Consider the following 16,362-nt stretch of genomic DNA (forward strand, 5'->3'; position numbering starts at 1 on the left):
ACAGCTTCTCGATTACTGACAAATAATGCAGCTCTGTTAGGTGTGCATAATCTCCACCTGAGCTGCTGAGAATTAAGTTAATTATATCTCCATCAGGTCCCTATTGTTTCAATTTTCCCTTCTTTACATCACAATTTCTATATTCCATCACCCATAAGTACCCCAGTATACTTGTTTACTATCTGTCTTAAACAGCCATGTAATTCTTTTTGCTGATTAACAGGACACAGGCTTATTTTTACTTCTCAATAACAGATTCTTTGAGCATTGTTAAATTGTTAATTCTTTAATGTGTCTACTGTTTCTTGAAATTGCTTCTGAACATCTGTCCTTTTCTCTGAGTAGAAAGCCTGAACCTACTCGTGGTTTCATATTTTCAAATGTGATCTTACCTGTCTTTTGTCAAGTGATAATTTTGAAAGGTCTTCATGACTTCCCAGAATTCCAAATTTCTTTTCTTCATTTCTCTTTTAAAGATAGAGAGTAAAATAGGTACAATCACTAATTTTACATTGGGAATTATAAAACGAATTTCACTCTTTCTTTATTCCATATTCTAAAAGCCATCTGGTCCAATTCTCCAGCAAGTTTCAATGAGAGAAACATATTCTTATTCAGGTCTTCCCTTTGGTGAGTACTTGGACATTTCCTTTTGGAGACTGAATTGTCTTGGGTTGCAGCTCTAATCACACCTGTAAACTACACACTTAATAACATTAAGTAAAGTGAGGGAAATTTTTGCCACTCAACACACTGAGTTCTGTAAGTTATACATTTGGGAGAGCACCAAAGATGGCATATTTTTCCAAAATTCCTATACAGAATAATGATAATACATTTAAAGAGGGCTTTAGAATTCTCAAAGCACTTTTACATATTTATCTGATTTGATTTTCATGATGTAGATGCAATTTTTATTCCCATATTACAGTTGAGGAAATTGGAGCTCTGGGAGCTTAACTTGAGAATCTCATGTAGTAAGTAGCAAATCATTCAATAATAGAATCTTATAGCTGCAAGGAACTTTTACAATCATTTGGCTCAGTTGCTCACCAGTGTAGGAAAACCTATAAATTCCTAATGTTGGTCAGCCAACATTTATTGATTACCTGCAATGATGGGGAGCTCACTATTTCACAGGACAGCCCACCACTCTGTTGGGCAGATCTTGTTGTTACAAATTTTATTTACATAGAACTAAAAATGAACTATTTGCAACTTTTGCCCATTGCCTCTCTTCCTATTTTTGAAGAGAAAATTAAATGTGCTTCCTCATTAAAATTGGGAATTGGAAGCAGCCAGCTCCTTCACGTCCCCATAATATGACACCATATCCACACCTGTTCCCTTCCTGGCCCTCCTCCTCTGGAGATATCTAGTCCCTCAGTGCTCCTGGATATAGAGTTCTGTCCCCTGCAGAGTTCCCTGCTGAGAGTAACCTCCCCACCCCCATGCATTCCACACAGCATTCCACATGCTCCACACTTTTCTAAACCCACTGTGATTGTTCTACTCCTTCATCTAAGCACTAGACCTCTTCACTTTCATGGCTTCTTAAGATGGTACTGCCTCATGGGATTACTGTTTCCAATTAGTCTCCTTAGATATTTCTTTCTTGAACTACTTAACGCCAAACCTGGTCTCCCATATTACATGTGATCAATTGATTTCTGAACTTTTCAATGTAGGACTTACTTGTCTGTCAGATTCCCCCAAGTCATAACCAGCTAGCTGTATAAATTGAACATGCAAAAAATGGAAGCTGTATAAATTGAAGTATATAAATATACCTAGCTGTATAAATTGAAGGTGAAGTGAGGGACATGTAGCCACAACAGCAAAAATGGGGCCCAGAATAGCTCTCCCTTTCAGTACCCACTCCAGATAATGTAGTACATTATTTTAGTTACATTTCATGAATTTTTCTTATATTTTTAAGCAGAAATGCCCAGTGTTCTCCTAATAAACAGACACAAGCCAAAGGACTGCTCTGAGCTAAGTGACTACATTTGGGAATGGATGGACATGTCGTCACAGACTGCTTCTTTATAAAGGGATGTGGCACAGTGGTTATAATGGTCTCAGCATTTAAAAATATACTTTTAAATTATCAAGTCAAATCACCTTGTTCATTTCCACATCCTCCTGGAAACCTTTTTTATGGCCCTGGAACAGCTCAGAAATCCATTTTTTAAGCCTCAGTAGGAGATAAAACAGGGACTTTGGACTTGGCACCAGGTTGAAGGGAACAGGAAGAGTTCTTCCTTCCTCAAAGTAGGAAAACCAAAGTTTGGCCCTTGCAAATTTCCACTCCACATCAGCATCATCCTATACAAATACATATGACAGTTCAGCAAGGAAATGCGTAAAAAGAATTATTGGGATGCTTCTAACATTGCGTGACTAGATGGAAGTAATGATGCCTACAACACTCTCAGGCCCCAAAGACCACTCCAAGATTTTTTCAAAAATGTTAAGGTACAATTCACACACTCTTTCCTAAATCTGCCTAAAATTTTATCAGGCTTATAGATCTATAGATCTCAAAACTTGCATGTGTTTATAAATACATTGAAAGATATAAATGCATTTTCCTACATTCGAGAAAACACTATGAAAAATTATTCACTTTTTTATTCTGCAACAGATCACTACTTTGATTAATTTGGGAGACAGACCAAGATTTCTGGAATAAAGATGTACACTATCACTCTGAGTTTGAGAAAGGGTCAATTCTGAACATCACTCAAAACAAGATTTGGAGAATAGTGGTATTCGGAAGCAATAATTTTTAAAATAAAGTATAAATTCATGCTTATATAGTATTTCTAAAGAGTTTGTAAATAATAATAACAAATCACACATCATTTCTCATCCTTACGCCTTACTATACCACCACACCCATAGATATTGTGTTTGGAAGCAAAACATTAAAATTTTCTAGATTCCTGTATATAAAGTATACAAAAATATAGATATTCTCTACAGTATATATAGTATATAAAGAAGTATGTAAAAAGGGAAAGAACAGATGGAAAGCAGTCTATACTGTCGCCACCAATACTGAGTTGATCCCTGGAATAGTTAAAACATGCAGCACATAGTATACAAATGTATAGAGATTATACCTCAATTTCCTGGAATGAACTGTTGATCATTGCAATTAACATATTTAGCAAAACAATAACCATTGTAACATTATAGACTCCATAAAGAACATAACCGATGTTTTCAATGAATTTGTGATTATAGTTGATGACCACTGATTTCACTTCAGAAAGTCCAAATATAGCCCAAAACAGTGTCTTAAAACTCTCTTCCACTCTGGTGAAAAAGAAGGAGAGAAAGGAAATGATAAAGTGTACAAATAAACAAAAATGGTACCATAATAAAAGTGAGTTGATTTAGTGTCTTTGAAAATTATTAGATATTCATGAGAAAACTCTTTACTTCCCTGAGCCTCGTTTTTCTTTTCTATAAAATGGGTACAATAATTATTTATTTCTAGGATTGTTGCAAGGATGAGGAAATATTGTGTATATGAAGCACATAGCTCATTATTTGGAACATAATAAGCACTCAGTAAATGTTAGCATAATTACATAACCACAGATATTAACATTTAAATAATCCATAGTTGTGGCAATGGAAGTGTTAAATGTATTACTTAATAAAAGATAATGCTATCTGTTAGAGTCCTTTTGGGTTTCCTGCTCATCTATACTTCAACTAATTTCCAATAAAAAGATTACAATAGTATGTGTCTTAAAGGTGTCTTAAGGAAAATATGACAATATAAATACAGTCGATGTTACCAAAATCACTGACATGTCTTACATAGGAATTTCAATGCTTTAAGCATAATTATTGACCTTAAACTAAGCCCCTCTGCTTAGCCCAGGTGGTTTAATTTCTCTCATAAACTGAACTTTACAGGAATATGGGTAATAGGTTATGCTTCAGTCAATACTTATTGTAACACTGAATACCTAACATTTGAATAATGTATTCCAAACACACTTTATAAAAAACATGTGTCTATGGTGAACATAAGTTAAAACTCTTGTCACTATTGATAAATTGGATTGTCTCAGTGATAAGATCCATCAAATTGAATTAGGAAGCAGCTGTTCTCATAGTCAGCATCCCAGGAGTCTGTAGTAAGCAGAAGGACACAGCAGTGAAGAGCACAGATGTTATAGTGGACAAGGGACTATGTCCTGGCTTTTCTATCTATTAGCAGCTATGCAGTGTTCAGCACATCATTTAACTTTTCTGAACTTCAGTCTCCTTTTTTTCTTCTGAAACAGAGATAATAAAATGATGTGTGTGAGGTAGTTCCTAGCCTTAAAAATGTTAGCTATAATTACTTAATATTACAGAGGTTGCCTACATTATTGAGTTCTTCCAACCCATTTTAAAATCCTCTCATTTTGCTAAAGAGTAACTGGAGATGAAGTCTTTACCAAAACATTATTTATGCCATGGATGCATATGAACACTGTTAAGCTAACATTTATTTAATTGATGATCTCCATGATCAAAATATCTGAAAGCACATACGTTGTGAAGGCTTCGTTTTGCTTTGCACCAATGTAGTAGGAATAGAGGTTGAACATCCCAATCATAAAGGCCACAAACACCATGATGAATATGACCATGAACTTGAAGATGTCTTTCACTGTTCTTCCAAGTGATATCTGCAGAGGTCCAAAGCTTTCATTTGCTGGTAAAATGTAGGCTATTCTGGAGAAACTTAAAACTACAGCAATTGCATAAAGACCTTCAGATATAATTTGAGGATCAGAGGGGTCCCACTTTATCCTGGCTAGGAGAAAGGAAAGACAAGAGTTATGGTGAGTTTATTTAAGTTTTTTACTTAGGTAACTTCTTTTCTGGGGTAGAAATAAAATTACATTAGCAATCCAGTTCCTGACAGAAGTCTTTTATCTTAAAGGGCTTCTTTAAGTGTCAGGTGTATTTGAGCTTCTGAATTTACTGAGAAAATTACACCCCTGGTTTGCTGGAAGTTTTCCATAGGGTATAGCATAATGGTTAAGAGTACACATATATATGGAATCTAAAAGAAAAAAAAAATGGTCATGAAGAACCTAGGGGCAAGACAGGAATAAAGACGCAGACCTACTAGAGAATGGACTTGAGGACACGGGAAAGGTGAAGGGTAAGCTGGGACAAAGTGAGAGAGTGGTAGTGTGTATATGGACATATATACACTACCAAATGTAAAATAGATAACTAGTGGGAAGCAGCCGCATAGCACAGGGAGATCAGCTCGGTGCTTTGTGACCAGCTAGAAGGGTGGGATAGGGAGTGTGGGAGGCAGGGAGACGCAAGAGGGAGGGGATATGGTGATATATGTATATGTATAACTGATTCACTTTGTTATGAAGCAGAAACTAACACACCACTGTAAAGCAACTATACTCCAATAAAAATGTTAAAAAAAAAAAAGAGTACAAACTGTGGACTCAGCATATGTAAAAATTCCAATACCTACCTGTCTATCTATCTATCTATCTATCTATCTAAAGTCAGCTGGAAGAACTGGTACAAATTACTTATCTTAGTTTTATTTTCCCATCTTTAAAAATGAGATAATACTGCTTCTACCTCTGTCATCTGTTGTGAGAATCCAGTAAGTCAACATACATTCAGTGTTTAGAAACTGCTTGGCACTAACTAAATGATAGCATTTACTATTTAATCTTAAACTATAATAAAAGAAAAGAAGGCCCTAAATACATGATATCATTATTTAATTTTAAACTGTAATTACACTATAATGTAATTTGGGGCTTTTGGAGTTATTTAAACTTACTAAAGTAATTTATATTGGTCACTCAAGTCTATTTTTATCATAAAAATGTAGTAATTATTCACTTATGAGTTCTTCTAGCATTATTACATCAGGTCATCAAAAACCTAATTAAGAAACCATTATGAAGAAAAGCAGTGTGTAGGAAAGAGGAAAAATATAATTATAAATTTGTATTTGCTTATTTGCTGAGAAGTGGAATCAGGAAAGGATACAGTAAACTAATAAAAGCACTTTCCTTTTTTATAGCACTTTGAATATAAGTACAATATATAAATAGATAGTTCTGACTTTAAAATTCCATATAATAAAAATTTTTGTTATAAAATAACGGCTACATTCCCTGTGCTGTACAATATGTAAAAGCCTTACATTATGCACTAAAAGTTGTTAATTAAATATTAAAAGAAATATTAAAAAGAAATAATAAAAAAGAAATCCCTATGTGATATAGCCAGTAAAACCCATAGAGATGTCAATTGACTGTTAACTGACATCTTAACAGAGGATTTGAAATAAGTATTCAAAGAGAATCTGTTTTCCCCACTCTAGGTTTCTACAAGGAGAGATTTTCCCTAAGTAAATAACTGAATCGATTTCTATCACTTAGTCACTTTCCTCCTGGGGAGGTGGAATGACTTATCTGATTACTAAACTGGGGTGGAAACTGAGCATACTTGGTTCAGCTCTGCCCTCTTTTTTCTTGAGAATTTTCCTCTGGTCTTTCATGGGGGAATCTCACATTATCAGACACTTGCTGCCATACCCCTCTTTGAGGAAGACTGCCCTGTCCATACATCTGCCTAAGCCTGAGGTTCAATATTACTGAGCCAGCTGGCTAATAAACTCAGAATTATGTCATCCACCCTGAACTTTGTCATTATTAGAGGTGATGATCTGGCCTCCGTGTTCGCTTTTGGTTTTATCTCTCATCTAGTTTCAAAGACTGGGTGAGAAAAAGTGGTGTTATTTATTGGGGGCCCTCTAGAGCCTCCAATGATTCCTTTGCTTTCAAATAGTTTATATGCCTTAAATGGAAATAGTACTTAAATGTATACTATTTTTAATGGACAAGAGGAAAAAAATAAATCCAAGACATAATACAGGCATTCTCAATGAAGTTTGGTGGTTAGCCAATTAATCCCAGAGATAAAGTGAGATGATTCTTGTGATTAAAAGAGGTTTCCAGCCAGAAGAAATATCAAGGGAAGAGGTAGAAAGCATGCTTCTTCAGATACAGATACTCTAAAGAAGCTGGAAACTGACCAACAATTTTATGAGAGCTGAGTAGTAATCAAACTGTTACTGATGTCTACTTTTATAAGAAAATTCTGAATTTTATAAACTTACATTGACTGTGTCCTATAAACTCACCCAAATTGTAGTATTTCACATTGTCTCCCAATGTGACTTTTGTCAAATCCTTCAAAGTATCATTTGCATCAATAATGCTCTGGGCTTTGGAAGCATGCCAAAATGCCATGAATCTTGCAATGAATGATGCTGCAAAGATTGCCAACATTCCAAAATCAAGCATATTCCACAACTCAAACAAGTACTCCTTGGGGCCTTGAGTCCAAATTTCTTTACATTCAGTCCATATCATGCCTGTATTAGAAAGAGGTTAAAATATCAATCCAACTTCATTCCAGCCTTAGCTCTTCAATAAAACAAAATAAATTTGAAAGATCTCAGGCTGATATTCAAAACCCTTCAAAATTTGGCCTCATCCCACCCATCCAGCCATAATTATCTTGTCCCCACAAATCCTAGAGTCCAACAATATCAGTGCATTACCTTATAGCAATGTGACAAATTTCATCAAGGGCATTCAATGTTTGATTCAATGGATCAAACATGATTTGATCCATTAATTCTATACATAAAAATACATTAATAAGATGTTCAGTGTAGGGTTCTTTATAACAATCAAACCATACAAACACACCCACATTCACACACTCAAAATAGAAGTAACCATGGGACTTCTACATATGGGATATTATGCAGCCATTTCATATAATATTTTAAATAGTGGCCACAGGAGTGTACCTCCCAGACCTCCAACTACAGGAATTTAATTGGCCATGGGCCTCAGCTACAGCATTCTGAAAACTACTGCCACTTTTGCCCTAAGGTCATGCTTCCCATGGGCTGCTCCCCAGTAGTGACTGAGGGCAGTCCTTCTTCAGAGACATGGGACTCCTTTGATGGCTGACTTTGGCTCAAGGATTTCCTGACGGCCTTGTTAAACTTTCTTTAGACTGGATGGAGATCTAGGATACTTCTACCCTACTTTCCTTCCCTCAAGATAAGACTTGCATCCCAGTCTTACAGTCCTTGCAGCTCTCTTCAGTTCTCTACCATTTTCTCTCACGTGGAATTTCCTTAATAAAATTGTTGAACGTTAAATCCTGTCTTGCATATGCTTCTTGGAGGACCTGGACTAATACACATTGGAAAATGTTTATGTCATAAACATTCAAGCATGCTAAGTAAAAAATGTTATATATTGTATGACTTTATGTTTAAAACAAGTATAGTAAAAGACTAGAAGTAATTACAGGAACATATTAATAGTAGTTGTCTCTTGATGGTGGAATTATTAATAATGTTGCATATTCACTCTAAAACTTAATGTGGTACTCAGGAAGGAGCATAGGTTTTGGAATTAGACTGCCGCAGATTTGAGACTTTGCTCTTCCACTTATTAGCTGTGTAATCCTTGGCAACTTATTTAAACTTTCTAAAACTCAATTTGGAAAATGGGGATGATAGTAGTTTGTACCTACTTCACAGGTTTGTTATGAGACTTAAATAACACATGTAAAATGCACAGCACAGTGCCTGGCACTTGAAAAAATAACTAACATTGATTGAGCATTTACTATTTAAAATTTCCTATGTCTGGCACATTTTCTTTTTTCATCTGAAAAATCGTACTTTATTAAAAAGAAGTTACTTTACCCCTATTATCTTTAGATCCCTATGCTCTGATGTCCCACCTCCTCCTAGAGCCATCTGGAGAAATACAAGCCAAACTCCAACAATCCATCAAAGGCTACCACCATCAACAAGTCTCCATGGTCCCCTAGCTGAAATTAATCTTCTCCCCTTTCTCCTACCAAGCACCTTCCCCAAGTCCCCACATTCGTCATGAACCTTTATCACAACCTGCCATGTGAATGACTGTAGAGCCCTTCAGGGGTTTACAAAAGCCATGGTCTCCACTCTTCCAACAGCTTACTATGTGCTTTTCTCAAAATGATCATTCACTGTAGCACACAACTTACTTATTTGGAATTATTCAAAATTCAGAGGAGACTAGAATTGAATTCATATATACTTTAGTAGATCAGATTTAAAACAGGACACACTACATGTGTACACTCATGAACACATACGTGCACGCACACAACTATGAGCAGGGGTGAAAAAATCTGAGGGCAGCCTTTTTTTGTGGTCCCTGGATTCCTGCCAGCTTCCTCAATAGGACAAAAGGGTAGTTTAGAGTAACTGAAGAATAGGAATGAAAGGGCGGTTTAAATTCATATCATTTAGTTGTTTTCAAAACTTCTCTCCTTCTTCCTCCCACTTCTCCATCTTCTCTCTCTTTAAGATGTACAGTTTTTGGTAAAAAATGATATCTCACCAAAGCTTAAAAAATAAAATAGATAGAGCGAACTCTTCTGTTTGAAGGAAGAGTTCCCATCTTATTTCCCCTGTGGACCCCCAGGAGCTGCCAAGCATAGATTGAAATCCCCCATCTAGTCCAACTTCTCCAGCAAGCAGGGGACTTCTCTACAGGGTTGAGCCTCTTCTTGAATTCGTCCTGAATGACTACTTCTGAAGACGGCTCATCCCATTGTTGACTTTTTAGGAAGCATCCCTTCACTGTGGACCTGTTAGTGCTAATTCTGCCCTTGAGAGAAGAGAATGAATCTGCTCTCTCTGTCTTTAAATTTCTTAAAGCACAACAGAATAAAAGAAAGCACAAGCACCTGTGCACTCATTAAATCTATGCTTCTACAGCAGAGGCAGGTTTCCCACAAAGCTAATAAAATTTAACCTCCAAGATGTCTTATCTGCCCAGGCTCCTCCTAGGGCTCTGTTTTGTCTTCTTTTTCTCTAAATGGGGCCCTCCAAATAACTAAACTTCAGGTTCCACAATCCCAGTGTTCTGCCCTACCTCCACCCTCCAGAGTAAGCTTCCACAGTTCCCACAAGTGCTGTTCCCTGGAAGAGCCACTCCCTTTTCTGGTTGCTTTCAATTTGGGATGCTCCCTAGTTTGCCAATTGCCTGCAGATGGGATGTGGCCAGAGTGTGGAGCAGGAATGTAATTACGGCCCTTGCCTGGAGTCCTCTCCTTCTGTTGAAGGGTCAACCCAGCATTGCATTTGCTTCCTCAGCAGCTCACACTGGATGTTAAGTTAAAAAGTGCTCCTTAGGTGAAGCGTCATCAAGCGTGTCTCCCCCCTCCCTGTGTTCCTGCTACACTTCTCATTGGTTTCAGCTTGCCCTTCAGCCTTGTCAAGATCTCCTGGAATGTCAATTCCATCATCCAGCCTTTCAACATTTTGTCTACTAAAAATTATATAAATTTGCTTTCTGTGACCAATAATGTCAGTCTTTTCCCTCAAGCCAACTAGCATCTTGACCTAACTAGTCCACTTCTTATTAATATTTCCAGAAAGTACAGCAACTGTCTTTCAAGAATAACTTCAAAAAGAAAAATAAATACCAGTGTCAGAAATTGAACCAGGAGTCTAACCTATGCTACAAAGTATCAGCTGTCCATTCTGAGTTGTTCCTTGTCTTCCCTTTAAATGAATGCTGTGAGATCATCTCTGAATCTCAACCGTAAAGGTTATCCAGCCAGTTGTTCCAAGGAAACGGCTTTTATTCATAAAATTAAAAGTTAACATTCTTGGTTTAGGTTTCCAAGTGAAAAAGGAAAAACTTCCAATGTTTATATTAAAATATTAGTATGAGGAGAGTCAATTAGTTTTGATAAAGAATAATGTGCATTCATTGTATTTAATCCTCTTACATAAAATTTAATGTTTTCAAAGTTTAATCTTGAACTGAAGTGTCATATCTTGCTTAATATGTTTTCAGTAGGAAATAGCACTTCCATATAAAACACATGAACTCTTAATGAAGAGTTTAATAGTAATCATAGTTATCTGAAATTTATTAAACATTTCCTATGTGCCAAGTGCTGTAATATGTACTTTAAACATACTAACATAAAACAAAACCTATAACATATAGGCTCTTAGCTTGAGGTAAAGGCAATGTCCAAATGATTATTCTTATTTTAAATCAAATATTCAAAATGAAATGTAATTTATTTCTTATAGCATTATGTTATAAGGTAAATATCAATTAAATTCGAAAAGAAAAAGTGGAAAATCAAACTCTTCTTTATCTAAGGTTTACTTTAGTGATGCAATTCACATGTTAAGACACTATATTTCTCCTTGGAACATTTCCAGGAAATGAAGAGATTCAGAAGTTTTGAGTAACTCTCAATGTTGTTGAATTACCTCATATGCATTTAAAACGATCATATGGTAATTTGTATAGTGCTTTGTAGTATTTCAATGGGTCATCCTATCAGCCCCAGTATGAGGAAGCCAAGAAGACAGCCCCTGCCCTAGAAGTGATATAAAACTGACTGCAGATGCTTCTCCAGATCACTGGAAGAGAACCAAGCTTATGGGCTACCAATGGTTTTGTATGAAGATTCCTTGGGCCTTCTTCTCTTGACACTCTCCACATTACACCCTAGGTGACTTCATGCATAGTCAGGGCCTTATGAAGATTGCTGAAACTTTATCCACAGCCTGGCTTCTCCCAGGGGTTGCATTTTAGCGGACATCTTCAACTGGAAATCCCATGGGCACTTCAAAGTCAATCACAACCCAAACTTACCTACCAGCTTTTCATTCTCCCAGTCTCAAGCATGATCTTCCCTCTATATTCTTCTTCCTAGAGACTTGCAGTCACCACCTAGTAATCCAAGGCAGAATCCACAGTTCTCCCTTTCCATGTACAATACATCACCAAGTTATTTGAAACGTATCTTTTAAGAAGCTCTCAACTCCTTTCCCCACGCCCTGACTTCTGGCACCATGTTCCTCACAGGGATCACTTCAATTGTCTCTCAGCCTCCACACTCACTCCTCCCCAAAGCCACCCTCTACCTCACAACCACTGTGATCTTTCTAAAATGTGATGGATCACATCACCAACAGCTGAAAATCATCCTCTGGCCATGTCACCACCCTTATCTCCCATCACCCACATCCATAAGTGAACCTGCATTATAGCCGGACCTAACACATGACTTTGCAAATGAGGTGCCAGCTGTCGACCTTTGCAACCCCTGGGAGAAGCCAGGCTGTGGATAAAGTTTCAGCGATCTTCATAAGGCCCTGACTATGCATGAAGTCACACCTTTGCATCTAACATTTTGCATCCATACCTCGTAGTGTCCTTACTCCCCATAAACACTCTGTAGGATTAACATGTCCTTATCTTCAAAGTCTCAGATTGAACATACTGTTCAGGGAGGCCTCCTTCGCCCTATCCATACCCCACCCCATTCAGATTTAGATGCCCAATCCATGTGTGTTCATAACACCCTAATAGCTCCTCAGTTACAGTATGTGTCACATAGGTTTTCTTTATTGATTTACTTATTGACCTGTCCCCTCCCCCCAGACCTAACTTCCTTGACTATAAAGACTGCATTTCATTCACTTCAGTATCATCATTATCTAATGAGGGCACTTTGTTAGACAGCTATTAGGTAGGTAATAGCTACTGACTTTATTCATTCATAAATATCCAATTGAAATATCTTTCATTTGCATTATATTTAATGACAAGCCATATGGATGAGTGATTCTAAAGATAAATAGCATAGTAATTAAGACCACATTCCCTCTGTATCACTTAACATCTGGGAGATCTAAAGCAAATTACTTAATCTTCACATTAATGCTGTAGTGTAGACATTATTATATGACAGATTGGACCACTAAGGCACAAACAGAGTGTGTGATATGATGTATGTAAAGTGATTTGAACAGTTCTTGGTACATAACAAATGTTCAATAGATGTGAGTGGCTACTACCTTCAGTTCCTATTAAATTGCAACATAAAATCATGTGGTTATTTTTAAACTTGAAGTCACAGCTCTCCTAAAACATGAATGGCAGTTTTTCGTCACTGGCAAGGTTTGATTCATACTATCCTGTTCATTTTCTTCCTGAGTTTTTCTTAGAAATCTAAAGAGCATGTGACATGTGAGAAGACTGTGGTACTGATAATGAACCCAAGATAACTGTGCTTTAAAAACAACAAAAAAAAAACATGCTATGTGGAGCATTGTATCATGCTGTATACATCTGTATAACTGATGTGTGAGGGAATCAGTGTCATTCAGTCCTACTGCTAAGGCTGTAAAAATAAGTGATGACAGAAAAATCAGTCTTTACCTATTACCCAGGAAATAATGAGCATCTCCATCCATGAGAAGCAGGAGGTTTTCATCCTGAACAGCTGTTTTGCATTATCTGTGCTGGTTTCATTAGGAAGGAGTTTGGTGCCTTCAAATCTGTCAGCTGCATTCATGACTAGTAGCCCCAGAAAAATGGTGAAGGAGGCTGCATGTGCTACAAACTTCATGAATGGGCCACGCATTATCTTCCCCATCTGCCACAACACACACCAAAAGAAAATCTTAGCTTTGTTCTGTACATTTTGCAAAACACACATGTGTATACACAAGAATAAATATCTGTGCACTCCAATCTTCTCCTAAGATAATTATGTACCTTTATATAACTAATAATAGAAAAATAATTCCTTATGCTGATATAAAATTTTGGTCATGTTGCTCAGCTACATATGCTGATATTCTGGATTGATAGTTAAATAAATTAATTTCTATTAAATGATATTTAAGTTCTTAAGATATTACTGACAAAATATTTTATGAATATAATAATGACAAAAGGCAGAGCATAGTATCACCATTACTCATAAAAAAAAAACTAATTTAGTGGGTGTGAAGTATTGAGGAAGCAGCAATGAAAATATTAACCTGAATCTGCTTTACAGTGTATACACCCTTGGTTGATGTTTGTCTGCTTGTTGTCCTCATATGCATTTCACTGACATGGGTGCAAATCAGGCTTCAAGTGATGCTGTAAATGGAGTAAGAGTCAGGAGTACCAAGAAGAGAACTCCCAGCCCAGGACAGGACAGCAAGGCAGTTCCCATCACGTACTGGAAAGATGTCCTGGAATGACACTGGATTGAAAAAAGTCCAAGTGTCTTTTTTTTTTTTAACGTCTCTAAATCTTTAAATATAGGATAGGAGCAAAAGGTTAAAACATTTGGTCTCGCATTGGGAAGGGAGTTTTGAGGAAGAATGGGTGAATTCACTGGAGCTGGCCCAGGCGACGGAAACCGAGTAGGGGGTGGGTCTCAGGTGCAGAGGCTGGAAATGGGGACTCAATGGGAGCAGTTTGTAAGGGTGGCTGTAGGGTCTTCAAACTGTTTTTTATATTTGCAGAAGCCTATTGGAAATCACTTTATATTTGCTGTTCATAGGCTTCGGGAAAAGGTTTAAAAAAAAGTTTTGTGGAGTTTTTTGGCTAGAATTGCATCAGTGTGGTAAGAAATGCAGATTGGCAATTACATACATCTCTGGTCACATAACCAACACATTTTAGGTTCAGGTTCCAGTTTCATTCCCTCATTAGCTGAGTAGCAATGAGTGAATTTCCTAAATTATGTGAAAGTCAGATTCTTCATATGAAATATGGAGACAATAAAAGCTCTTGTGCATCTATAGTACAGGAATCATTTCCATCTGAGATGCACAAATCCTAGCTGGGGCAGAGGGATGGTGTGTGCCCAGGATGTGTCTCAAGGGCTCTGTGTATCCCCTGTAATGGTTAACAAAACTCAAATACAAGTATGCAAGAATTTTTTCTTAGGAGAGGGCCAATAGCTTTCGACAGCTTTTCAAACGAGTTTATTATTACAGAAAAATGTAAAAATTAATAATAATACCACCAACACTTGGCCAGTACTTTTATGTACTGTTTTAAGTGCTTGACCCTGTTAATTCCATGATATAATTACAATACAAAGCAGTATATGCTGCTGAAATGCCCATTTTATGGATGAAGAAACTGAGGAAGTGAGGTCCAGAAACTAGCTTAAAGGTCACACAGCTTATAAGTGGTAGAGCTGGAATCTGAACCCAGGCATACTTGTTTGAGTTAATGTTTCTATTTGGTTTACAAAACAAGTTCATATTTTCTCTTTGAAGTACATATATATGTAAATTCTTAGAGAACAAATGGTTCTAAGATTTTAAAAAGCTAAATGCTATAATGGAAGGAATGCAATCAATGTTCTCTGTTCCTACACACTTTATCTGTCTATATGGTTTTCAAAATCATAAAAGTTAGAGCTAGGATGAATCACATAGTTTAGTCCCTTCTCTCTTGATATTTAGAATCTTAGGTCAGGCAGAATACCAGGGTGTGTATGTGCGTGCATGCATGCATGTGTGAGTGTGTGTGTGTGTGTGTGTGTGTTTATCTAGATCAATAGATCAACCGCTCTATCTATCTAGTTTTAAGCCAATGGATCTATACAGTTAGATATATTGCAGGCCCAATCCAAGGTTACTTTGTAAAAGGTTGCTGTAAAAACGTTGTCCAAAAACCATACTTCCATAAGTAAATGCTCATTAGATTGAATCAGAGTACTTTCTGTGTTTTTTTAAGATCTTGTTTAAATAGAACTCTCAAATAAAGTTAAAACAAATGGGAGAGAAAGTAGGCTTGATTTTTCTTTTGCCTATTGTCCTTAGCAATGTTTTCTAAAAAAATATGGACTATTAAAAACTGAACATTAATGCGACTTTAATTTCTTTTTCTATGGTGTGCCACATATACAATTTTAATTCTACATTTGCTTTATATACAATTTATTGTAATCATGGCTATTTAATCATGTTTTATATAAGATTTAATCAAGTGTACAAGATTTATTTAATCATTTATTGCAAGGTTCAATATCTTCCTGGTGAAAAGAGCTATTATTATAAATATTAAACCAATTTTTTAAAGTTCTCAGTTTATTTGACTGTTGTGGAAAACTGGGATTGGGGCATTGACTATTAGTAGTAAAATCTATGGAAAACTTATTTATTCCCTGTTTTGTTCAGGAGAGAATCAGAGGCGGCCTTCAAAATACAGAATTACGAAAAACTCAAGAGAGCACAAATTAAAATAGGAGAAGGAGAAGAGAAAAGGCTGGAGACATAAAACGAGGTGAGAATAAAGCTACCCACATTAGAGTGTGCCTCAAGCTTGAGAGGTCTGGAACTTGAGTTCAGCTGTCTGGACACATCTAAAGTCAACGTTCAGTTATTCAGGACATGGTATCTGATCTGCCCCTCACTCCTGACCTGCCTCACCTTCCTTCTTC

At 36.6% G+C, this 16,362-nt stretch overlaps 1 protein-coding gene across 2 annotated transcripts in view; it reads right to left on the reverse strand.

Moving 5' to 3' along the window:
* TRPC6 (transient receptor potential cation channel subfamily C member 6) overlaps positions 1 to 16,362 on the reverse strand; it is a 116,532-nt gene that overhangs the window by 9,726 nt on the left and 90,444 nt on the right. For both annotated transcript variants that reach the window (XM_060304470.1, XM_030883701.2), the window contains 6 exons: positions 13,347 to 13,563; positions 7,211 to 7,444; positions 4,564 to 4,828; positions 3,129 to 3,324; positions 2,125 to 2,328; positions 393 to 467 (listed from right to left, as the gene is read on the reverse strand). In XM_060304470.1, coding sequence (XP_060160453.1) covers positions 393 to 467; positions 2,125 to 2,328; positions 3,129 to 3,324; positions 4,564 to 4,828; positions 7,211 to 7,444; positions 13,347 to 13,563 — 1,191 coding nt within the window. The remainder of the gene's footprint in view (positions 1 to 392; positions 468 to 2,124; positions 2,329 to 3,128; positions 3,325 to 4,563; positions 4,829 to 7,210; positions 7,445 to 13,346; positions 13,564 to 16,362) is intronic.

The sequence above is a fragment of the Globicephala melas genome, chromosome 8, assembly GCF_963455315.2.
Source record: "Globicephala melas chromosome 8, mGloMel1.2, whole genome shotgun sequence".
NCBI lineage: Eukaryota > Metazoa > Chordata > Mammalia > Artiodactyla > Delphinidae > Globicephala > Globicephala melas.